General features: G+C 46.5%; 1 protein-coding gene and 1 long non-coding RNA gene across 4 annotated transcripts; one reads left to right on the top strand and one right to left on the bottom strand.

The window, feature by feature from the left end:
- Nucleotides 1-89: 89 nt before the first annotated feature.
- Nucleotides 90-25,389, bottom strand: N4BP3 (NEDD4 binding protein 3). Of its 3 annotated transcripts, none has more exons than XM_082213265.1 (5): nucleotides 25,249-25,389; nucleotides 7,429-7,860; nucleotides 4,816-5,352; nucleotides 2,723-2,980; nucleotides 90-2,255 (listed from the first exon to the last, which is right to left on the bottom strand). In XM_082213265.1, the coding sequence occupies exons 2-5, from the start codon at nucleotides 7,828-7,830 to the stop codon at nucleotides 1,686-1,688; spliced, it is 1,767 nt and encodes a 588-aa protein (XP_082069391.1). In that variant the 5' UTR covers nucleotides 7,831-7,860; nucleotides 25,249-25,389; the 3' UTR covers nucleotides 90-1,685. The 3 variants fall into 3 exon arrangements, with proteins under 3 accessions (XP_082069391.1, XP_082069393.1, XP_082069392.1); XM_082213267.1 differs by lacking the exon at nucleotides 25,249-25,389 and adding an exon at nucleotides 9,115-9,511; XM_082213266.1 differs by lacking the exon at nucleotides 25,249-25,389 and adding an exon at nucleotides 8,257-9,035.
- LOC309526910 lies at nucleotides 11,008-14,556 on the top strand. The gene is made up of 2 exons (XR_014217022.1): nucleotides 11,008-12,806; nucleotides 13,328-14,556. It is a non-coding gene; the product is annotated as an uncharacterized lncRNA (long non-coding RNA).
- Nucleotides 25,390-25,747: the final 358 nt, after the last annotated feature.

Here is a 25,747-nt window from a genome sequence, read left to right as displayed (position 1 = left end):
GTTACAATATAAATACCATGGTCAACAATAGCAGAAATGTTAGGGGATACTACAGTGGAAAGAGAAAGCAACAAACATGGAGCCAAAGGTGTCAGGCAGATTTTTATTCCAGGAATTGCCAGGTAGAACTTCCATTTCAGGACTCATCACTCTGGTCCAGAACCTTCAAATCCAAAAACTGGGGCACCAAGCAGCAACAGAACAGAGGGACAGAACAGTCCCACCCCCATTCTCCCCATTGCCTATGGAGAAACTGGCCCAAGCCCAGATGACCCTGCCTGTCCTCTGGCCCTCTGGATGGATAAGCCCAATTGGTTTGGCTTTCAGTGAACTTTTGGACCAGACTTACACATTCTGAAGCTGAACTTCTTGTCACTTACAATACAAGGCACACACAACTGGAGCTTCTAAGACAGGCACATCATGAGGACCAGTAGCGGAGCAAGCCAATCAGGTGCCTGGGGCGGCGCGCGTGCCCTGTGCCCAGGACAGCACCAGCCAGAGCAGGACACTCCACGGGGCCTCCAAGGAGTCTGCCTGCCTCCTCCCACTCAGCCGCCCTACAGCTGAGGGGGAGGCGGCGGGCAGACCGTTTGGGGTAGCCTGGAGCCTGTGGGCGCCCAAGCCACTTTGTCACTCCCAGGAGAGACGTGTGGCTCGGGCACACTGCAGGCCCGAGTGCTGCCCCACATTTTGTCACCCCCCTTTTGTCATTCCTCCGCCCCTGATGAGGACAAGCCAGATGGAGAGTAAACCAATCCTACAGGGCAAGGCTCATGCTGAGGTGGGTTTGCTCTCAACCTTCCCTTCTCAGTGGGGGGGGGGAGGAAAGGGGTGCAGTGGGATGGGCGGCCCCCGGTGTCACCACTGAGGGTAGAGACAAAATGCCAGGCAGCACTCACCGCGGGGCCTGCAGCAGCCATGCGTCTCTCTCTCTCTCTCCTGGGAGTGATACAGTGGCTTGGGCGCCCGTAGGCTCCACGCTACCCCAAACGGTCTGCCCACCGCCTCCCCTTCAACTGTCGGGCAGCTGAGTGGGAGGAGGCAGGGAGACTCCTCAGAGGCCCTACAGAGCGTCCTGCCCTGGCTGGCCCCGCCCCGCAGGGCACGTGTGCTGCCCCAGGTGCGCGGTCAGTTTGCTCTGCCGCCGGCCCTCATGCTGTGCCTGTCTTAGAAGCTCCAGTTGTGTGGGCCTTGTGTTGTAAGCTTGCTCCGCCGCTGCTTCTCAGCGCAACAGGCCAAGTCTCAAGTTGTGAAGAGACACAGCCAAAGCTCCACAAAGGGCTCATTACTTGGTGGCACCATCTTTTGCACATTCTTCTTCAGACCTTTTCAAGAAGGGCCATAGTTCCCAATCGTGGCCGTTCACATTCCACAATAACAAGCCTTCCATCCTGACAGACAGTGCCAGTGTGGGCACAAAGCAGGACACAACAGGAAAGCACTCTGCCCTCCAAGACAGCAGTCTTTGCCAGGGAGGCAAAGGCCTACCTAGACGGACAGAAAATGCCAGGTGCAATGCTGGGATTCCATTCCATGGACAGCAGCAGTCTTCAAAATCCTCTATGGACGAGGTTAACCAGCCCTTTAGTTTAACCACTTCTTCTACCAAAACCCTAAGGTCCATGCTGCTGTGTGGTACCTCTCCCCTTTGTAATTCCAGCACAGAGCCCCAGGCATAGTGTTCAGATCTTGGAGGACTCAACTCTTTCAATCCAAGGTGGCTCTGAGCTGATACTTCTGGGCTCAGCTGGGAACTGCCGGAACTCACTTAGCTGCCTCTCCAGTGTCTGGTTCCGGTAGTACATCTCCATATAGCTGGCCTGAATCTCCCGCTGATAGCGCAGGACTTTTTCCTTCTCCTTTTGCCAAGTTTTCCGCTCCTGCTCAAAGTTTGCAGCTTGTAGCTGGGCCTGGCGCCTCTCGCGCAGCAATTCTCCCCACAGCCACTCAGCGCCCTCTGCGCTCTCCCCCTGCATCCCCTGACTTTTAGAGTCATCTGTTTCACAACCCAAAAAGTCCTGGCATGCTTGCATGGGAGAGTCCCGTGGAGGAACAGGGGAGCTGCGCTCTGGCAAGGTTTGGAAAGAGTCCCCCAACTGTGCCAGTTGCGAGTCCTTGGCTTGCAGCTCTGTTCGGACCTCCCGCAGCTGTGTTTTCAAGCTGAAGATTTCACCCAGTTTCTGGGCTATCTCCTCCTGGGCATCTCGGAACTGCTGCTTGAGCAATGAAATCTCTGCAGTCTTCTGACAGACCTGTCAAAACAGTACATTAGGGTGAGAACAGGGGATAAGACTAGACAAAGAGAAGCAGTGAGCTATTGGATCCTGGGTGCTGCAGCACAGCAGAGGGAAAGGGTTGGAACATTTCCAAAGGACAATGTCATGCCCACAGCAAAGTCAACCAAGCAACAACAAAGACCAGAGAGAAAGGGAGATGTTGGGAGTTGCTCAGATAGGGTTGTGAACATAAGGCTTTGCATCTGAAAACTTAGTTCTGCAGCTTGGCAAGAGGGAAGCAGCAGCCACAAAAACTTTGCCAGCTGTCTAGTAAGAATTGATCTGCTTTGCAAAAACACCCGAGTTCAATAGAACTGGCAGCCTCCACTCCCAGATGGGGATGCATGTACACCAGTAGAACCATGAGCATGCTGAGAAGCAAAGAAGAGCCAGGATCACAGTGGACATTGGCACTGTGCTCTCTATGGGTTTTCCCCACTCACCTCCCACTGGGTCTCCTCCAGCTTGGGGCTCAGGCGCTCTGCCTGTTGCTGCTGCAGCCTCAGCTCCTCGCACTGCCTCTGCTGAAGGTCCAGCTCTTCTTGCAGCCGTTTCTTTTCCTGCTGAGCTTTGTAGAGCTGCAGCTGAAGTGCCCGCTGGCTGCGTTGGGCCTGTTGCATCACTTGCTGAAGCTTGGCTACATACATCTGCTTCAGTTCATCCAGCTCATCCATCCACAAGCGCTGTTTGTCCTCAAACATCTGTCAAAATGAGAGAAGATCATGGAGGGGTCTTACGTCAGCCCTTGAGATGACTGGCCAGATTCAGTTGGCAAATCAGTGGCTTTTCTCAGTGCAAAAGCTATCCAAAACCAGAAAGCTCAGGCTTTCTATGGAAGGCAAATCTATTCTACTCTAGGACTCAGGCTTTAAATGTCTCAGTTTAAGTCCATAGCATCACAAGGTAAAAGGCATAGCCAACACAGTACCCTGCAGATGTTGTTGGATTCCAAGCCCCCATCAACCCTAGCCAGCATGGCCAATGGTCATGGATGATGGGAGTTGTAGTATGGAAACATCTAGAGAGACCACATTGGTTACCTCTGAAAGGATCGAGATAACAGAACTGGGAAGAGTCTATATCCTGAGATTCTGCTGCCAGTCTGTTTATAGACAAGACTGGTAAGAAGGACTAGTACTAGCCTGCTTCAGAATAAGTCAGCTCATTTATAATCAACCTGAATATGTATGACTGTAAAAACTTAATTAACATATGTTATGATTCAGAAAAGGAGCAGCTTTTCAATATTCATGATGTGTAACTCCTTGGCAATTTAAAGATGCTAGAACAAAACACAGTCCAGTGACAGCAGAACTGCCAAGTCATTCTGTCCCCAGAGCATAGCTTGACACTCAGTAAGACTGCATGTTCCAAACAAGATATGGATGGGCAGCAGAACCCTGCAATATTATCTGAGCAGTTCACTTTTTCACTCTATTGTGCTCTCCACATCATCAAAAAAGAAGACTTTCAAAACAAAACCAAGTAAAACAAAAAGGGGCTATGAAGCACCATTTACCTGACAGCCTAGGGAGGCTAAGAATTGCTTCAAGGAAATCAAGCAGAAAAGTTTGCCCCCAAAAGTAGTTGTTTAATATTTTAGACCACACAAATTATTCACAAAGGGACAATTGGGCAAGTCACTTTTATGAACATAATTGTACAATTATTTTTAAACCCTGCCTGTAACACAATTTGGCCATTGTCTTTCACTGAGTCCAGCTCCCTTGACACTGGTGCTGGAACCAATGTAAGATAAGATGTTTTTCAATGATCATATACATATAGTAAAATAAATAAAATCAGACCAGGGAGAAAAATTGGAGCTCAAGTTCTCAGCTCTACAGTCTGCTCCACAGAGGAGATCCCTCATCAACACGCATTTCAATATAACCCATTTCTGTGTGGAAAAGCTTCACCACGACGATTACGTGCTCTACTCCTTCCTTCCACTGGCACACACGATACTTCACACACATCTCCTATGTAAACTATTTTTTTCCTTTCCTCTATTTCTGTTATATACTTAATGAGGAATGTGCAAGGAATTCTTTAATTAAATTTATATCCCACCCTTTCTTTCAAAGTAGCTCAGGACTAGATTGGTGGCAGGAATTGGTTCCAGATAGGAGTGGAAATCAGACACTGAGAGTCTTGCAAATAAGCAGCCTTGCAATGAAGTACTGTTACTAGTCCACCTGCCCCAACATACCCACGTTAGTAATCTGTATGGCACTCTGAAAGCCTGAAAGCAGTGTAGGAGCAACCAGCTTTCTTACTCCATAGAAAAGCTTCTCCATTGCCTTGAGGCCATTCTTATTCACCACAGGCATCCAGGAAAGTGGCTACTAGCAAGCCTAGAGAAGGGTGACATGGCTGACAGTGATGTATGTGGGATGCAAATTAAGGATCGGATGCTTTAGGAATGGAAGATGATGCAAGATCCAAAAAAGAGAAGACAAAATGAGGAAAGGGAGAGCAGACTGTCATTTCCACAGGACCAAGTAAGCCCATCCTGTGGTGAAAATCCACCCACCTGTGTGAAGGGATCATCATTCTCACTCAGATTTCTCTTAAGCTGGCGGAGCTCCATGCCCTTCTCTGTCAGCCGGTCCTCGAGCTGCTTCACCACATCTTCCAAGGAGTATGTGGGTTCATACGGAGGGGGCGGTTCCCCAGAGCTCTGCAGGCGACTGAGGCTCTTGCAAGACAGAGGTGCTTTGTCTACAGCCAAAGGGTCCCGTGGCCCCCGAGAAGCCCTGTCTAAGGAACCGCCAATGTGGTTGATGTGGCCTACGGAAGCACTGAGCTGAGTTGGAGCAGGTTTGAAACGGGGAGTGTAGGTGGGGAAGCTTTGGATAGAGTTGGTGCTCTCGTCCAGGCTGATGGTGTGCAGCAGGTGGCTGCGGAGAGGGCCGCGTTGCGAGGAGCTGCTGGTGCTGCTCTGGGTCAGCAGCGTGTGCAGGCTCCCGTTGCTCTTGGACAGCTTCTGGCCTTTGGCTGATGACAGGCCCGGCATGGACAACAAGCTCTTCCCAGACACCACCTTGAAGGCAGAGGGTCTTATCCGACACTGGAAGGAACACAAGAGCCATTAGCAGGTACATCAGCCCATGAGCAAAGCAGGGATGGAAGGAGGTCAACATGTTCTTGCCACAATTTGTAGAGTTGGCTCTATATAGCAGGGATGCAGAACAGCAGGTCTAGGGGGCAACTGTGGTCCTCTACATCTCTTATCTGGCCATTGGGATTCTTCTCAAGCCACACGGCCTTCCTCAGCCACACCCGCTACTGGACCTGCCTCAAGGATGGAATTCAATATAGCGCTATAGTAGAAATCAATATGGTGCTAAGGTGAACATTCCATCAGCACACGGAATTCTCCTTGTGCAACAATCTCCCCCTCTTCTCCCTCCACCCTGTTCCCCAAATCTGATTCAGGGGTTGCCCCAACACTCCGGAGCAAATCTGGGGAGGCACACACCTCACATGGTGGGGAGGGGGAGTCTCATTGTGGGAGGGGGAGTCTCATTGTGCAAGCGGAAGTAGTTCTGCTCATGAAATTATTTCTTTTAATAATAGTGCTCTGAGTATCAAGAGAAGCAGAAGCTGGTGTTGCGATGGGGGCTGCTCAGAGTAGCCATAGGCAGTGCACAATGGCCGGTAACAACGCAATGAACCCACGGTGGCCAAATCACATTCTCAGATACAAACCTCTATCCACAGAGAACAACCCTACCCTGGAAGACCCCACACCAGACTGCATGAATCTACTGGGAATGATTTTCATTATGTGTGACTTGATGCTGAAGCTAAAGTGGTGAGCCTGGGTTGTGGTCTCCTGTTCGTTCATGAGCGTTGCCAACTCTCGGAGCTCAGAAGATACCAAACAGATGATGAGGTGCACTCCCTCATCAGAGAGGACTATTTTCTCAGACAATGCAGATCCATTTGCACATGCCTTGGGTGTACTCATTTTGCTGCATTAATAAACTGATGGTCATTGGGGGTGGGAAATACTGCCCTGAATGTTTTTGCTTGGTTGCAGCGTGTGCTTGATTGAAATTGATAATGCTTGTCGCTTGCCACCTGGAAACTAGCCACCTGCACAAAAGTAAAATTCACATTTGTTGTTGCTCTGCCCACTTCTGCTTCTGGCCCCACCCAACACTGGCATGTAGCCCCAAAAGGATTGCAGCCCTTGGTCTAAAAAAGGGTTGCTGCCCCGTTATATAGTTTGGTTTCCCCTACTGATCGCCCCTCAACTACTTCCTCGTTCAGATGTTGAAGATAAATGGCATAGGCCTTCAAGAAGAACAAGTTTCAGGCAGGGGCAGCCTACTTCTTTGACCACGTAGGCTGGACACTCCCTGGCCAGCAGCAGCAGCAGCATACTGGAGACCATGTGGAATTTGGTGGCCATGAGGCCAAGTGTATCCTAGGGTCCACCGATAGCAACAGTACAGCAACAGTAGCCAATCTAGTTGTTCTGTCCACTATAAACGGCATCTCCTTAGATCTTAGAGAGCCAGTGTGGTATAGTGGTTAAGAGCGGTACTCTAGTAATCTGGTGAACCGGGTTCGCGTCTCCGCTCCTCCACGTGCAGCTGCTGGGTGACCTTGGGCCAGTCACACTTCTTTGAAGTCTCTCAGCCCCACTCACCTCACAGAGTTTTTGTTGTGGGGGAGGAAGGGAAAGGAGAATGTTAGCCACTTTGAGACTCCTTAAAGGGAGTGAAAGGCGGGATATCAAATCCAAACTCTTCTTCTTCATCATTTAGGTCCCTCTGGGTCCATTAGCTCCTCCTATGCTCCAATGCAGTGGTGGAGAACCTGTCCCCCCCCCCCATATATTGTTTGATTACAGTCCTCAATAGCCCTGACCGTTGGCTTTGGCTGATGGGAGTTAGAGTCCAACAGCAAGTTCCTGACCTCCAGAACACCCCATTAATCCAATATCCCCACATCACACACTGCTGGACCCTATATACAGCTAAAGGCTTTCTGTTTCAACACATCAGAAATACTGTAGGACTACTGGTGGGAAAATGCATTGGATTTATGCCAAGAAGCCCCACCCCATTCCCCTTCCAGTCTCTGCCAAGAAATGCTCTCTTCCTTCCTAAAACCACACCCCCAGCTTGCTCACCTTGTCAAAGCGTCCACGTTCAGGCAAGGAGCTCTTGGAGAAATCAGCTGCCCGTTGATTGTCCCGGAAATACCGCTCGGGGGACTGGTTCTCCCGGTCACTCTCATAGTCCCGTTTAAAGCCACCTCCAGATGACTGGTGCTTCTTCTCAGCCCGGGTGTCCCGTTTGCCCCCATGCAAGTAGCCAAAAACTTCACGCTGTGACATTCCTTTCCGGAGCAGCCCGTCTGGCTGACGCATGCCGCGCAGACCTCCCGGAGCAGTTGGCAAGAAATCCTGTTTCTCTACTAGGCTGCCCACGCTGCCCATGCTGCCGTCGTCAGGCTCAGAATCCAGAGAGTAAGGATCAAAAAGACAATTGCCAGGGTCACAGGTCACATGAGAAGCCTGTGCTGTTGCCATGGAGATTTAACGACAAGCGGAATGCCAGCACTGCCAAAAGAAGTCACACAGGCACACAAGTTATTGATATGTTTGTTCCCACCAGCCTGTGGGGACAGCAGGCTAAAAATCTATCCCAATCCATTCCTGTCAGCGAAAGGTCCTCACACCAATTCCTAGTGACACCATGCTAGGAAACAAGTCCTCTCTTAAGCTTTGGTAGTCAAGCACACCAATAGAAGCCACTGATATTAAGGGAGGGGTAGGGAGTCCAGAAGCTGTTGTTGGCCTACAACCCCCATCAATCCTGACCATTGGCCTTGCTGGTTGAGGCTGATGGGCATAAATGCCCAACAACATCTGGAGGGCTGCAAGGTCCCCACCCCTGCCCTACAGCTAACTATGGGCCCCGTCTTCTGTATCCCTTTTACTGACCTATTTACTCACCCAGCCAGAGCAGAGTCCAAATGTGGGAGATGCTTCAGCAGGAAGAAGCAACTCCCAACAAGGAGGCAGGATCCACCCAGACCTGCTCCCCACAGAAGCCTAAGTTATTCTCCTCTGATGACAAGCTGACTCCCATATCTAGCTCCTCCCCCCGCCTCAGGCAGTAGGGTGGAAAACGAAAATAAACACACTGGATGGCAAAGGAGGAGCTCCAAAACTGACAATACTTGCGCAGCTACCAGTTATTCTCTCACCAAAGCTACTGCAAATCATTTCCTTATTTTAGCCGCCAATAAAAGAACTCTTGGAAAGCCTATATTGGGCTGGAGAACCTGTGCTTCCCCACCATCTCTGGCCAATGCAGTTGGACTACAACTCCCATTATCCCTCACCATGGACCATGCTGGCTGCGGCCGATGGGAGCAAGAGTCCAACAACACATGGAGGGTGCCAAGTTTCCCACCACTGCTCTATACATTATATGCTGGTGTCGGCCTCTCCTGTCCCTAGGAACATCCTGCTCTAATGATGATCTCTGATAGCCTCCCCTGGCCCACTTGGTCAACTGCAGTCAGAATCCTATATAATAAGACTTTGCTGGTAGCATATTTTTGCGGCTTAACAAGCCAGTCAGAACAGGACATGAGTCTGGCATGACATTTGATGGGACCACAATGAGGAAAGGCGCTTCCTACCAGGATTCAGCCTTGGTCTGTCATACTGTAAGAGTGATAGTGATGATGCAACTGCAATTTCCCTCTCACACCAAACAGGACCTTTATTTTAGCTCTAGGCTAGTTAAGTGTACAGTCTGATGTTCAGTTGGTTAACAGGTGAGAAAGGAAGGAAGGCACATACCAGATGCTGACATGTCAGCTCCACCACTGCCCTGAATTCCAGCCCTCTTGCTGTGTGTGGAACCACTGACACCTCTCCCTCACTGAGGTGTGCTCTTGCTATGATGTGGCCACTGATGGCGCCTCAAGAATATGCTAGCCCGGCCTCACAGTTCAGCACTCACACAGCATGACCATGTACGCAGGAAGGTAAAGATTCAGCATTGCCATGGAACCATGGATTCACAACACTTTCTCTATCTTCATTGCCACAACCTAATGCTTGCCAGCTTCCATGGGGCAGATAGGGTGGCCATGTGTCCTACTATGGCAGGCATGTCCAAAGTCCATTTCAGGGGCCCAATCCAGCCCGCTGGTCAATTTAATCCAGCACCCGTGGCAGTATATGTCCTGGGGTAAAATCCTAAAAAAAGCTCAGCAACTCTGGGGTAAAATTTTAAAAAATGCTCAACAACTTCAATCCTAAAAAAAGGAATGAATTAGCACGTACAGATTTACTACAGGTTTGTACGAGGGGGTTTACCTCTTTTTGGTAATGGGTTTACTCTTTCTTGGTGATGTATGAGTGGGCACTCTCCTAAAATTCAGAAATGTCACCCAGTTTCTATATACTTGTCTCCAGACCTAGCTCCAGATATACACTGGCAGAGCTGAACAGTAGAGAAACAAGCATATATGACTTGCTATTTTTGCCTCCTCGTGGAGGCAATAATATAAGGAGTAACAATCCTCTGTGTCCCCTGTAACTAAAGTCAGGACTCGTGTCTTAAACTGTTTGGTGATTTCTCAGGGCAAGAAATCACCAAACTTGGCACAGATTTATTCTGATGAGGCAGCGTTTCAGGGAGCTAAATTGGAAACATGCTCAGAGATGAGCTGGAAGCACAAACAGCTGAATTGGAGGAAACCGGAAAAGATATTTGGGAGGCAAGATGGGCAGGACAGCATCATTTCCTGAGCAGGTGTGAAGGCTTTGAATACTCGGCATTACTAGGAGGGAGCCTGAAAGCCTGCTGTTAACTGTTTGCAAATGAATGTTTGGTCTCCCAATGCCACAGATCAAGGTCTGGTTTACACATGAAGTAAAATAAAGGTGAACTTCTGACAACAGGTAGAGAGCCATATTTCCGAATGCTCCCAGAAGTCCAACAAAAACTCCCTGAGCAGAAACCAGCACAGCAAGCAATAGGCTAGACTAGTCCTGATAAGATAGTTTCCTACACCCAGGGATTATTATATCTTCCCATCTACTGTTTAAAATGGTATCCATTTATTTATTTATTTATTTGCTTGCTTGCTTTAGTTATTCTTTGTGTTATGGGCAAAGAAATATTAAAACAAGAAAAAAAATCACAAAAAATAAATGCAGTACAGAAACAGCATTAAAAGAGCAGCAACATTCCAGATAGGAAAACAAATTCCAGAAAAGAAAACAAGCACACACACAAAAGGGGGGGGGGAGAGTAGATAAAGAAATTAAAAGCAACAGATTTTAAAAACCTGTGAGAATAGGAAAGGGTTTTGCCTGGGGACGAAAAGCTGTCTAGCTAGGCAGCAGAGAGAACCTCCCTGACAAACCACTACTGAGCAGCCCAGTTTTTTTTCATAGCCACCTGTTGTATCTCAGCTGTGGTGGCACTCAGAGAAGGATCCCCATTGTTGATCTCGGAGTATATAGATACATAAGGAGGGAAAGCGGTTTTTCAGATACTGCAACCCCAAACTATGAAGGACTTGGAAGGTCAGAATCAGCACTCTGATTTCGGCCTGGCAACACGCTGGGCACCAGTGTAGTTGGCATAATAGGCTCATAGTACCCAGCCCCTAATAATAATAATAATAATAATAATAATAATAATAATAATAATTTTTTATTTATACCCAGCCAAGACGGGGCTCAGGGCGGCTAACAAACAAAAATAAAAACAAGTTGATTAAAATACAATTTAAAAGATTAAGATACAACATTAAAACATTAGGATGCAGTCTCTTCATAGGAGGAGAAAGGAAAAAGAAAGAGGGGGAGGGAATCAAACTGATTCTAAGCCAAAGGCCAGGTGGAACAACTTTGTCTTACAGGCCCTGCGGAAAGAAATCAGATCCCACAGGGCCCTGGTCTCATGAGACAGAGCATTCCACCAGGCCGGAGCCAGTGTTGAGAAGGCCCTGGCTCTGGTTGAAGCTAATCTAACTTCCTTAGGGCCCGGGACCTCTAGGGTGTTGCTATATGTGGACCTTAAGGTCCTCCATGAGGCATACCCAGGAGAGACAGTCCCGTATAACAAATAGTACTCTTGCAGCTGTATTCTATACTATCTGTAGTTTCTGGACCATCATCAAAGCCAGTCCAACATACAACACCTCACAGTGACTGAATTAGGTTACCAAGACACACCAGGATCACTGAAGCCAGGCTATCTCTGTCCAAGTATAGTCATCGTTGGTGTACCAGTCAGGTAAGCTAGCAGAAGGCACTATAAGATGGCAGAAGGCACTCTTATCCTCTGCATGGGTAAGCCTAAATGCCCACTGTAAAAGCTCAATGCACTGATATGATGTGATTTTTTATTATTTCTATGCTGCTTTTCATTCAAATGAATCCCAAAGCGGTTTATGAACAATAAATAACAATAACATGATACAGCATAATACATCACAAATACCCCATAAACAACATAGAATTTTTAACAAATCGTCAGGAAAACAATTACAATTAATAAAACACTTAAATCACCAACTAAAAAAATAAGCTAAACATCACAAAGCAAAAGTAATAACCCGGGGCAGGGGGGAGCTCTATTCTACACTTCCTTATTCATAGGCCTCTAAGAAGGTAATCTCAATATTCCAGTTTCCATCACTACCAAATTAGGGCTGATTTCTTGAATTGCCCGGGGCAGTGGCTCTAAGAAGGCTAGCACCTCAGAGCATTCTCTGCACCTCCATTTTAAACGAGCTTGCTGCCAAATGTTCATGCTCTGACCCTGCAAGATAATGACCCTAAGCACTGCCGGCTCATTAATTATCGGATAATGAATCAGCCCAACATGCTCATAACCCTGAGTCAAAAAGCTGCCACAAGTACGGAAGCACAATGTTAAAGGGGCTTTGCCAACAGGTGCCAAAAAAGGTCCACAGTCAAACTGGCAACAGAACCCGGGACTCCGCATTCCCTCTTGTAGAGGCCAGTAAGTCAGCTCCAGTCATATCAAGTAGATCAAGGCAGTCCCAAAGAGGAAGGTTTCCATGGCAACAGACTTCCACACAGCTCATTTATGTTCCCACATGTACTGATAATATACAGTCTGTTCAAAGTAGGCTTGTGGCAGAGAGCCCGCCCAGCTTTAACAGATGTTGACACAGTTCTTGCAGAGGAGTAAGAGCTCTCCACCCTTGGTGCACATAATTGGGTCCCCAGTGCACATGACAAAGGGTAGCGACAGTAGCCAAAGGCTCATTATAATGATCGTATCCCATGTTGACTGGCACATAGGATGGGGCGTTTCAATAGATGTCCCAGAGGATTTGGCGGCCTAGATTCCTACACAGTGCCAAGACTCTTGAAACTTTCCTGGCTTAGAGGCTCACACCCCATCTGAATCAGGAGAGACTGAGCATGCCCTGGACCAGAGTGTGGACTCGGTGAAGGCCAAAAAACCAAGTCTGAATCATTGCAAGATGGAAGCGCTGCGGGTAAGTGGTTCCCAAGTCTCAATAATTGGACAGTTGCCTTTCTATTGGGTTGTACTGCCGTAATGGAGCAGGTTTGTAGACTGGGTGTGCTCCTGGATCCAACACTGACACTAGAGGCTGGTTCCCAGATACAAGAGAGAAGGCAGTTGCCCACTCTGGATAGGGATGCACTCCTCTTGAAGGAGCAGGTACATAGCTGCCAAGGAGTGTGGTGGAGTCTCCTACTTTGGAGGTCTTTAAGCAGAGGCTTGACAACCATATGTCAGGAGTGCTCTGATGGTGTTTCCTGCTTGGCAGGGGGTTGGACTCGATGGCCCTTGTGGTCTCTTCCAACTCTATGATTCTATGATTCTATAGTTTAGGGGTACTCCTGGAACTAACTTGGTGGCCTCAGTAACGGGGAGTTCTTTTTATCTGCTGGTATGCCCACCAAGTGTGGCAGTTCCTGATTAGGGATGACCTGGCTACTAAATTCCATGTGTATTGATAACCTCAAGACTATGCCCTTGTGGTTCATCCAGAAGCTTCAACTATTGTGGAATGTTCTGGCTAGACTGGTGATAGACTACCACCAACACATGACAACGGACTTAGAAGACTTGCACTGGCTTTCCATCTGCTACCATGTACAAAGTCCTGAACAACCTGGGCTCAGGATACCTTACTGACTGCTTTAGCCCATATGTCCCAGGTTGATCACTGAGATCATCCGGGGAAGTGTGGTCTCCCATGGACCAGAAGCACAACTCATGTCAACAAGAAGTCATGCCTCCATTGTAACAGACTTACTCTAAGGAACTCCCTACCATTAGGAATTAGGCAGGCACTGTCCTTGCTAAGTTTCAGATGTCAGGTTAAACCATGAGACCTTCACACCATGAATGTTGTTCTAATGTTCTCCCCTCTACTTATTGCATATTGGGTGTTTTTGTTTCTGTAAGCTGCTTTGAGACATATGGTGAAAAGTGCTGCATATGGTTTTAAATAAATAAATAGAAGCTGGGGTGACCTTCATGGCCAGGAGTGTTTTTTTTACCAGTTTTGGTTGGCAAGACAGCTACGGCCATTTCTGAACCAGGAAAGCCTGAAAATGGTTGCTTATGCACTGGTAGCCTCCAGATTGAACCACTGCAAGATGCTCCATGTGATGCTGCCCATGAAGGTGGTTCAGAAACTGCGGATCGTGCAAAATGCAGTGGCTCAACTGCTCACTGAGGCAGACTATCACCATTGTGTTATGCTGTTGCTGAAAGAATTACACCCACTGCCAATTAGCTACCAAACTAAGTTCAAGGTGCTAGTATGCAAAGCCTATAGAGCTTGAGACCAGAATAGAAGAGTATATTACTCCTTATATGCCCAACCAATGACTGCACTGTGAAGAGAAATGGACTTCTGCATATGCCATCTAATCAAGAGGCCCATTCTGTACAATGTAGGAATTGGGCCGTTAGAATGGCAGCACCAACTCTTGAGAACTCCATACTGTTTCTATCAGACAGACACCATCTCAGTTATCTTTTCAAAGTCTATTGAATGCCTTCTGTTCTTCAACAAGCCTTTGCAGTGGATATTTTTATCCCACTCAGTATCTGCATCAAACTTAAATTGTTTTTATATTTGAAACTGTGTGTGTGTGTGTGTGCGCGCACACACACACATGTGTTTATTGTTGATGTATTTATTACTTTTGAGATATTTTATAGGAAGCAATTCACATACAGAATGGAATAAAATAAATATTTCCCAATATCATCTTGTTTTGTTCATAATAATTTCATGATTAGCTGATGGGATGATTTTCTTTTATTGTCATGTTGTTGATACTATATGTGAAACAAATTATGGAATGTTAATTGTTTTTGGTTATATTTTGAATTGTTACAGGGCGGCAGTGATTTCTAGCGTATCTTTTGTCATTTCTTAGGGTTGTAAACCACCTCAAACACAGTAATTTGGATAGGTGGCATACAAACTGGAATAAAATGAAGTTGGGCTGGTTCACATGGATGAACCTGTTCACGTAACGCTAGGACTGTGACGCATTGAATCTGTATGGAAATTCCTCAGTCAGACCTGTCATGCGAACTGGGATGGAAGCCAGTTCCTGCCAGATCTCTTTCTCTACGGTTCAGTTCATAGTCTGATGTCCAATGACTCTTCACTGTTCTCTGTCTTCTGAAATGTTTTGTGGGCATCATAGGACTCCACCCTTTTCTTGAATTTGCTCCATGTAGTTCTATCCAAGTCTTCATCTAGTTCCTTTTTCCTCTTAGTTTCCTTTCAATCATCTATTGAAGGATCTCCCATCTTCTACAATATCACATTGGACTCTAGGACCCTTAGGAAAAGCACCGTCATACTTCTTCAACCTTTTCTGCACTCCGCATACTGCTTCAAATCCATCCAAATATACCTTCATTCGCTTCCTTCCTATTCACATTCTTTTCCAATAGAAGTTTCACATTTGTTTCTTCCACTTGGCCTCTTGTCTATGCTTCACATATAAATACATGAACACATATTTTTAAACTTTTGGATATATTTCTCCTGCCAGATATTCTCTGCTCAGTGAATGCTCTGCTTTATAACAAAAAGCTAGGAGAAGCAATGGGTCCTGTTGGGATGCTACCTGGCAGGGCTGGCTTATCTTGCCAAAAGTGAGAGGGAGGTGGATTGACCATGTAGGTTGCCAGAGAGCAGAGGTGAGCAAAAAGGGCTAGGCAGCCCCTGCAGGAATCAGGTTAATGGGCATGCAGCACTCTTCCTGACTGGCACAGATGCGCCTGGGTACAAAGAATCATAGAATTGTAGAGATGAAAGGGACCCTGAGGAACATCTAGTCCAAACCCTGCAATGCAGGAACACGCAGCTGTCCCATAGGGGGATCGAACCTGCAACCCTGAGTGTCCCCTCACCTTCCCTAGTGTGGAGTTGCACCTTGGATTTGAACCAGGGACCTCCAGCCTGCTCTTCTGCAGGCCCAGAGCTCCTGGCATCTATGCATGGTTGTTCAGGCGGAGGATGGGAGGAAAACAAATGCCCCATGGTGTGTCTACTAACTGTCTGCTCCTCTTGCTCTGTGGTACAGTGGTACCTCGGGTTAAGAACTTAATTCATTCTGGAGGTATGTCCTTAACCTGAAACTGTTCTTAACCTGAGGTACCACTTTAGCTAATGGGGCCTCCTGCCGCCGCCGCATGATTTCTGTTCTCATCCTGAAGCAAAGTTCTTAACCCGAGGTACTATTTCTGGGTTAGCAGAGTCAGTAACCTGAAACATCTGTAACCTGAAGCGTCTGTAACCCGAGGTACCACTGTATTTGCAGTGTGGGTTCAAGCCTTGGAAACTCACTCTCTTTTGCCCCGACCTAGCTTTTTCCTTCCCTTCCCCTCCTCCCTCCCCACTGTGTGTGTGTGGCTAGGCTTACAAAAGGTGAGCGCAGCCATATTTGCCCCCTCCCTCTAGCAGGGCTCACACTCTCATATCCTGCTTCCCAGCCCCGTGCTCTATGCAGTGAGTCACTGAAAGTTGCTGCTGTCAGCAAGTGTCTGTAGCTGGCTGCTTTTGTTACACAGCTCAACCCCTCCCTTGGGCTGCTTGGCCAAAGAGTTTTTACCTCCCTACCTGAATCTTTAATCCCTGTTCGCAGGAGGGCTACACTTGATATTTGCAAGCCTCTTGCCCAGGAAATTACTTGGGTGCTGTGTAGTCACATTGCCGGCACAATCCCTGATTCACAGTGGGCAGTGCCAGGTTTCCCAGGAATCCTGGCCCTGTTTGATGTCTCCCTTTCTAATGCTGCTTTTGTATTTGCATATGTGTGTGTGTGTCCCCCACTTGATAAACAGAGGTTGGGGGGATGTTCCAGCAGTGCAGTGGTAGTGCATTCTGCCCCCCTCGCCAAAAAATAAAGGAAAAATTAAAGCATAGGATTGCTTTGCCTTAGGGCTAGTTGCAAACTGATTAAAGGATACTCTCACCTAATTTTTAACTGACCTATGAAAATCTCCAACACAGATTGTATCTAAGTATCAGAATTTAGCGGGACGCGGGTGGCGCTGTGGGTAAAACCTCAGTGCCTAGGACTTGCCGATCGTATGGTTGGCGGTTCGAATCCCCGCAGCGGGGTGAGCTCCCGACGTTTGGTCCCAGCTCCTGCCCACCTAGCAGTTCGAAAGCACCCTTAAGTGCAAGTAGATAAATAGGTACCGCTTTATAGCGGGAAGGCAAATGGCGTTTCTGTGTGCTGCGCTGGTGCTGGCTCGCCAGAGCAGCTTCGTCACGCTGGCCACGTGACCCAGAAGTGTCTTCGGACAGCGCTGGCTCCCGGCCTCTTAAGCGAGATGAGCACGCAACCCCAGAGTCGTCACGACTGGCCCATATGGGCAGGGGTACCTTTACCTTTACCTTTACCAGAATTTAACCAAGATAAATTGGGCAGCTATGCTATAAATGGTAACTAGAGCAAGAATAATTGGTGCTACATAGGTGGAGGAAAATAAATCCTTCAAGCCTTAGGGCAAAATTCCATCACATTATGAAAAATAGGGGTATGACATTTCTGAGGTATATTATCTTACAATGTGTGTGCTTTGCATGGCTTTTCACCTCATTTTGAAATGCCAGTGATTGCCAGAAGACTGGGCTAAATTGGCAATTCTTGTGGAGATAAGTGCTAAAAAAAGAACTGAGGCGAGAGACTGGCTTGCTGCAGGAATTGCCAAGAGTCTAGCCTCTGCAGACTTCAATAACAACTGACACTTTATTTTGTCACACACTGGAACTAGTGCCTCCCTGTAGGATCAGACCCCCTTCCATTTATGCCAATATACAAATCTATGGTGAGAGAGACCTCACTTGTAATAGTGGGCAGTATTCAGAACACATGCCCTCTGCAAGGATTTCCAACTGCATAAGGGGACTTTCTCCAAGTCTCACAGTGGCCAACCAATTCTTGAGAGTAGGATGTGGACTAGATGGGCCTCCTTTGGCCTGATCCAGCAGGGTTCTTCTGATGTTCCACTAAGTATTTGCAGCAATAGGACAAACTGAGCAAATATGTAATGTAATAATAAATTGACAGTGACAGACGGATAATACAAGTGGTCAGAGCTAAGTCAGGGACAGGTAAATGAAGCAGGCTCAAAGTTGAAGCAGGCAAAGTCTGGGAAACTGAAGATGGCTTTGGATACTACCCAGAATTGCTGCTGGGGGGAAATGCATGAATAACTTGCACATCCTGCTTCCATTCTGCTATGTGCTACACAGGTATCCAGCTTATACAGCTCCTTTTGAAGATGATAGTTTGCTGCTATTACTATTACCCAGAAGCATGGAAAGAGCGTTATCTTTTCAGTGCTCCAATGCAACATCTGGAACCATCCATAGTTAGGATCTAGAAGCGATGCATGGGCATGTTCTGTTGTAGAAATAAGGGTTTAAGGCAGGAAAGGAAGATCTAGCAGTGCAAGCGATAACTGCGACAAAGCACACATAAGAGAGCAATGCAAGGCAAGAGATGACTGGGGATATTTGAGATCTGGAGGCACATTACCGTAAGGATGCAGTGGTGGCTAAATGGACATGGTTCTTGTTATGTACTGAAGTTCTCACCCTGGGCCAGCAGGGGGATACTGTAGATAGCTATGCAAATGAAGGATTGAAAGTGACGTTCAGTGATTGGATGGATACTGTAGAAAGTTATGCAAATAAAGGAATCGAAAGTGACATTCAGTGATTGGATAGTTTTAGAAAGTTGTTACAGTAACAAGGTACTGGAGCTCTATATAAGCAGGCTGACTGAGCCCTTCAGTTCTGTTCTGGCATCTGAATAAAGAAGAGCTGTTTGAAGAATCGCTGTGTTGTCTGATATGTTCACCCACAACTTAACAGTTCTTGTCCAATTCTCAGAGAGTAAGTCAGGTTCAAAGATTCCTGACACTAAAAGCTGAAACTTCACTATCCAAACACACTAATACAGTACACTGCACTGTACACTAATACAGTACACTGTAATGTGCTGTACACTAATACAGTACACCTTGGTTCTCAAACTTAATCCATTCTGGAAGTCCATTCCAAAACCAAGGCGTGCTTTCCCATAGAAAGTAATGCAAAATGGATTAATCCGTTCCAGACTTTTAAAACAACCCCTAAAACAGCAATATAACATGAATTTTACTATCTAACAAGACCATTGATCCATAAAATGAAAGCAACAAACAATGTACAATGTCACACAATCAATCAATCACTAGCTGAACTGGGTTCCACACAGTCACAAAAATGAAACAAAAAGAGCCACAAAAACAAAAACGCAAAATTAATAGCAAAAACAGACAGACCTCAGTGTAACACTCAAAACCAAAGAGTGGCACTCCAATCGGAAATGTAACACTCAAAATGGAAGTGTGGCACTCAAAACGGAGCATGTTCAGCTTCCAAAAAAAGTCTGCAAACTGGAACACTTACTTCCGGGTTTGCAGTGTTTGGGTTCCAAGTTGTTTGAAAACCAAGGTGTTTGAGAACCAAAGTACCACTGTACTTGTGTGGGCTGTAACATTTCTGGGCCAAGGAACTCTTGGTCTCTCCTGAGAATGTCAATGTTAATTTCATTTCTTTCTCAAAAAAGAGAAGGCGATAAGCTTCATGGTGTGAACAAGTATTAAAAATGTGACTGCAGTTTATGCCAAGACTCATAAACCAGAAGGCAAATTAAGAGACTCCAATATGTGGCTGTCACTGAGAATGACTTTTAAATCAGCATCAGATTTTTAGAAGCTTGCTGTGATTCTGAACATCTGAAGGAGACCGTGAATGCCATAAAAATAGAAAAGGCCTCCTGGATCAGACCAAATGTCCGTCTAGTCCACCACTCTATACCTAGTAATGGTCACCTAGATGCTTCAGGAAAGCTGATAGCAGGACAGCCCTCTACTGTTGTTTCACCACCACCTCCAACTTGATTTCAGTGCTATACATGTTCTAAACTTGGGAGGTTCTATTTACCTATTGTGTCCATTGATAATCTTTCTCTATAAATTTGCCTAATCCCCTTTTAAAATCATTATGTAAGCCTGTGGCCATCAACACACCTTATGGAAGTGAATTGTACGCTTCATTTGAAATTATTTTCTTTTCTCTGTTCTGAATCTACTGGGTGTACTGTGAAACAATTGGGTGACCTCAAGTTTTAGTATTATGAAAGGGAATGGAGGGGGATCACACTACCTATTCTTTCCACGACACATATTTTTTCATAAATCATCTTTTTCAAACTGATGTAGTACTTTACCCCTTTGCACAAAGGATGGCGTTTCAACACTTGATAATTTTGATCACCCTTTCCTGCACATCTCCAGAGATCTACGATTTCTTTTTAGAGATGGAGCTACCAGAACTGTAAATTTCAGTCAATATAACAGCCCAGACAAAAATTTTCACCCAAGTCAGTCCCCTCTCGTCAGTCATCTAATGTGGACCATCTAATGTTACAGATTTCTTCTCCAGGAACCACTGCATGGAGGTTGCTCCAAGGGCTGTTTGCTATACCAAATGCATTTTCATGCAGTGGGGAGACGGGGTGGGGGGAACAGGACAGTTGCTACATGTGCAACCACTGTATACATTTTGGGAAGCCACACCCAATTGCAGCGCTTCAACAAGTTTGCACACATTTTGCAGTACAAAAGTGAGAGCATTAGGCACAAGACCAACACCCTGAGAGCAGGAGAGACTTATTCCATGTACTGCCCGTGTAAACTGTTCAGTTGCCTCTCCAAAGAAGGTGAGGCAATGGTTGGAACAAGGAAGTGGCTCATGTTTCCTGTATCCTTCTCAATCTAAAAATAGCCATTTCACAGGAAGCAGCTTGTGAAACCCCCGGGCAGGTAAGGTTGACTATGTTGGGGCATTCAAGGTTAGAAGCAATACCCAGACATTCCTTTGAGTATAAGTATTCTCAGACTTGGCTTCTGCACTGATCAGCTCTCCTTCAAAAAGGGAATGCATGCATCAAAAGAACTGCTCAACCGCTACACCAGAAATGAGGAAACTGTGGTATTCCAGATACAGTATTGTTGGATTCCAAACTCCCATCAACCAAATTCATCATAATGCTAATGTACAAGCTGCACATGAGGTGGGACTAGATGACCCTCAGGGTACCTTCCAATTCTATGACCCTAGTTGTCCTGCAAAGAAGCAAAACAAAAAACCCACATACATAAGAGCAGGCATAGGCAAACTCGGCCCTCCAGATGTTTTGAGACTACAATTCCCATCATCCCTGACCACTGGTCCTGTTAGCTAGGGATGATGGGAGTTGCAGTCCCAAAACATCTGGAGGGCCGAGTTTGCCTATGCCTGCATAAGAGGTTTGTTTTTAAATGACCTGCAGCTATAGTGAAAGCACTTTCTAAAGCTGTTCCTCAGTCTCGCTTTCATGATCTATATACCATTCAAAACAACAGGATGACAGAGACTAAAACGGTATGACTTGTATATATCTTTACATAGCTAACAATCTATACTGCTCAGAAAAAGAATGGAGAAAACGACTACTAAGATATCCCAGAAAGAGAATGCTCTGTTCTGAAAGCAAAACATGTATACACCAATGACTCATCAATAACTATTAGACTTTGGAGATTCAAGAAACAAAATTGCCTTCTTTGTAAATCGAATCGGACCACTGTATTTTCTACAGTGATTCTTCAAGGTCTTCAAGTAAGCAGACACTTTCCCCATCCCTTCACAGGAAATGAGATCCTGAAATTCTTTTTGACTGGAGCTTCAACAATCTGAACTAGGACCTTCTGTACATGAGCAGGTGCTCATATACTACTACATTATGAGGTTCCTTCCTGGATTTATGGCGGCAGCATGCCGAACAGAATCCAGTTCCTGAGGCAGAACTTCAGGAGTTCTCATTTTTAAGGAGCTTTCTAGCATATCTAGCATATCTTTACAAAGGATGGAGCGTTGTGTTCTGTTTAGCCTTTAGTCATCCCCACATTTCCTCCTGCCATGGCATTACACTTGGCCAAAGACCTCAAATCTTGCATTTTTGATGGGTTTTCTTTTCTTCTTCTTCAAATAAACACATTGTCTAGGTTCAATTCTGTGCTGTTAGCTTCATAATATTGGGTTGGGAGGGGAGGTGGATGCAAAAAGAAAATAGGTCTGTCCAGAAGACCACTGTGTTTTGCAGCACACCATTCTCAAAGGAGGGAAGTGTCATCAGCTTCATGTCTGTACATTATTTATTTACCTATTGCTATAACGCATGTGCCTTATAAGCCCCTGGTACAAAGCAACAAAGTGCTCACCTAAGAGCAAGACATGAAAACTCAGGGACATTATAAAGCTCTCGTTTGAGTTTACAACCCCACAAATTTGGCTTGGATTCCTTTGTCAAGCCTCCAACCTTTACTGTTTGACTAATATTCTGGGACTTTTTACTACACACTTCAAATAGAATCTGGTAAGCCAAGTGAAGAAGAAAGTGCCGCCATATGAGCCACCCGAACGGCGTGTGATTTGTAGTAATGAAAGATAAATGGCCTGCTGGATGCAAGCCAATCTTGTTTCTGATCTGGGTTATATTTTGCTTGTGGCACTGCTGGATGATGTATGCCTGGAGATCAACAAAATAACTTGCGCAATGTTGATCTTATTAGACTCTCAGGGTTTGGTTACGTTGGGAATTTCCCCCGATGATCACGGAGCCTGGGGGCTATTGTGTTCCCCTGCAGTGTGTGGCGTGGCCTGCAGTATGAATCATTTCAAGCTATTTTTGCAGTGTACCCACTCTCTGATCCTGGCAAACCGTGCTCTGTATTTTATAGCTTGATCTGCAGGTGGGGGTTGCTAATGCTGGTGGACGAATGGTCCTGCCTTTCCAACTTCTCTAACTTGATGTTGCTGATAATAATGTGTTGGGGTTGTGAAGGTGGGGCTTGACATACATCTCTAGGACTGATATCAAGTTGCTCTACCACTGGCAAAGGGATTCCAGGGGTAATGGTAGATGTCTATAATCTGCTCTGATAGGGATGGATGAATTTGTCAGTTTTGTTTTGTCTAGGTTTCTCGTTTTCCATGTTTAAACTCAATTTGTCCCATTTCCACAACAGTTGGATTTTTTTTTTAAGTCAACACAAAAATCTGTACTTTTTGCACATTTCTCCCAATAAACACCTTTCTGTGTACATTTCTGCCCAATACACGCATCTTTGCTGGCAACCTTCCCTAATACATTTTTGGACATTATTTTCATTAATATACACATCTGTGTACACACTTTCCCTCAATGTATGCTCTTCCTATATGCATTTTTGGCTGGAGAACAGAATCTCAAATTCAGAGATGTGCAAATTTGGAAGAATAACTGTGTGCTGGTTCGCCTATTGGTTTAAAAAGTGAAAATTAGGTAAATTTGCATTAGAATGTGAACTGAAGAGATTTCTCCCTCATCCCTAGTCCTGAGTATGTCCTACAGTGTCCTTCAAGGTTTCATCTTGTCCCTTCTCCTATCCAATTTCCATGCTGTGAAGATCTGGAGACAGGTGTTTTCAACATGCTGAACACACTCGCTCAGTTTTTTCCTTCCAAATCCTGTGATCTTGGGCATGATTACTCAATGACTTTCAGATACTATAATCTGGAGGGAGGGTAGATACATGTCACTCATAAACGTTCAGGATTCCCTGGTTGTTAAAGTAAAACTTTACAATGTTAACATTTATGAGGATGACTTTTTTGAAGGTAATCACAAGTGAGAGGGGGAAGGTCAAATATTTAAGCCAACCACTGGCTTTATATTGTATGCTGCCATATTCATGTGTTTGGTGTCCAGTTACAAAAGGGACTGGAATTTTTGCTTGTGGAGGTCCGTTGCTCTTCAGGGTGGTCTCTTCTAACAATAGGGTTAGTCCTAGCAAAGGGGAGCAGTCTCTTGTGCTGGCTTCATTCAATTCACTCTAGTTAACAATCTCAATATGTCACTTGCATTCACTGGTCACACAGTAGGGGGTCTCTGGAAGGAATGCTCTGCCCTGTGCTAGGCAGGAGACCACAAAGGAAGAGAATGATCACCTTCATGGTTCCTTAGAAATAACAGGCCAGAAGAAGTGGTGAAAGGATAACGTTCAATGGAGCTAGCATAGCACAGAAGGGGATACATATACAAAATCATCATAAAGCTTGTATTCCAGATTAATTCATCCAGATTATCTGCCACACCTCAGAGCCATGCTCACAGACCACACCATACAATTCCAATGTGCGTAAAGATTAGTTTCAATAATTTAAAAAGTTTACTCCTTTGTTGCTTTTACCACCTTGGCTGAGAGAGCAGTGGGTCTATTAAAGAATAAAAAGTGGCACTTCATTCCTTTTAGATATCTGGAGCTGGTCTCACTCTCAGTTAACAGACAGGATACTTTACAATTCAACTGTTTCCCAGCTTTTACTTTATTTCCAGGGAGCACTTAACGTGGGTGTTCATGTAATACCAGTAAGAAAGAGGACTTTAACCCCAGAAGTGTGGCAGACCCCTGTCTATCCGGGAGTAAACTGTCAGGGTGTTTGATGGCCAGAAATATGTAATGCGACTTGCTCAGATCTTCGCCACATGTGATGCTTGTCAAGTCCTTGTACGGTTTTTGTTTGTTTTGTGTGCTTTTTTAATTTCAAACACAAGCACAAGTGCATGTTCCGGTTTATCCAGATCTACGACTAGGTAGAAAGCTATCCCAGAATGAATGTCACAATGTAAAGTTACCCGGGAGGCAACCTCTGCACTGACATAAGCTCCCAGCACGGATCGTTTATATCCCCTACCATCATTGCTACCACGCAGGCAAGCGGGAATGCATTCTACTGCGCAGAGCCTCTCTGCTGCGCAATTCCCAAAGAACGACGGCGCTCACCAATTAAAGGATGCACCTTTCTCTCCAACACCAAGTCGCGGGGTCGCCATTCGCCTTCGCCGGGGCGAAAAACCTGCGGCCCTCTAGCCTGATCTCCACCACCGAACTCCTTTGCTGCGACGCCCGGGGCAGCAGCGTTACGAGACCGGGCAGGGTTCCCCGTCTCTGCGCGCCCCGACGCCTCCATTTCCAGTCCAGCAACACTCAGACTCCGGCCCCATGAGCCAGCCACCCCGTCCCAAGGGAACCCCGTTGAGCCCGTCCCAGACCCCCCAAAGGGAAGACACGCTGCTCGCTCGGGGCTGCATTCGCAGAAGATCGGGGAACCACGTGTAAACGAAATGAGAGAGGGCTAGATCCATCTCGGTTTCAGACCCCGGAGAAGCAAGCGCCACTGTCCGAAAGCGGATGAGAACAAAGAGCCACCCGCCAGATGGACAGGTCCCAGCCTTAGCCGGGACCCGGGACGGTTTCCACGTGTAGAGCGGCGGCCAGCAGCGACTCACCATGATTGCTGCCTGCAGCCTGATCCCCGGCTAGACTGGGCTGGACTCCATCCCGCGACCTCCTGCTGCCGCTGCTTCTGCAGCCCCTCGGTCGGCTCTTTCTTCCCTCGCTGAGATTTGAACACCCCACTGCAGGCAAGGAGCCCGGGAGTCTCTGGCTGCGCCGCTGGGGAGGAGGCAAAACCTGGTCTGGATCCGCTCGGCATCTGCGCCTACCCACGTAACCGCGAAGGGAGCAGTGGCCCTCGCGGTGCTGCGGCAAGAGCAATGGCAAAGCGCGGCCTGGATTTCGCAAACTTGAACCTCCCAAACCAAATGGGACGCAGGGTAAAGGCAGGTTCAGTGGCCACTTGTGCTGGGTGCCCTCCCACTGACTCAGGTAAAATGGCACCTGCGTAAGTGGCTAAATTGTCCCCCGAGACCAGGAAAAATTACACCTTTTGAGATTACGAATGCAAAAGCATGGAATTATTCCATGAATACGCAGGAAGCAAATGCG

This window comes from Podarcis vaucheri (assembly GCF_965113315.1).
Source record: "Podarcis vaucheri genome assembly, chromosome: 2".
Classification (NCBI taxonomy): domain Eukaryota; kingdom Metazoa; phylum Chordata; class Lepidosauria; order Squamata; family Lacertidae; genus Podarcis; species Podarcis vaucheri.
This window is presented reverse-complemented; position numbering and strand designations above follow the sequence as displayed.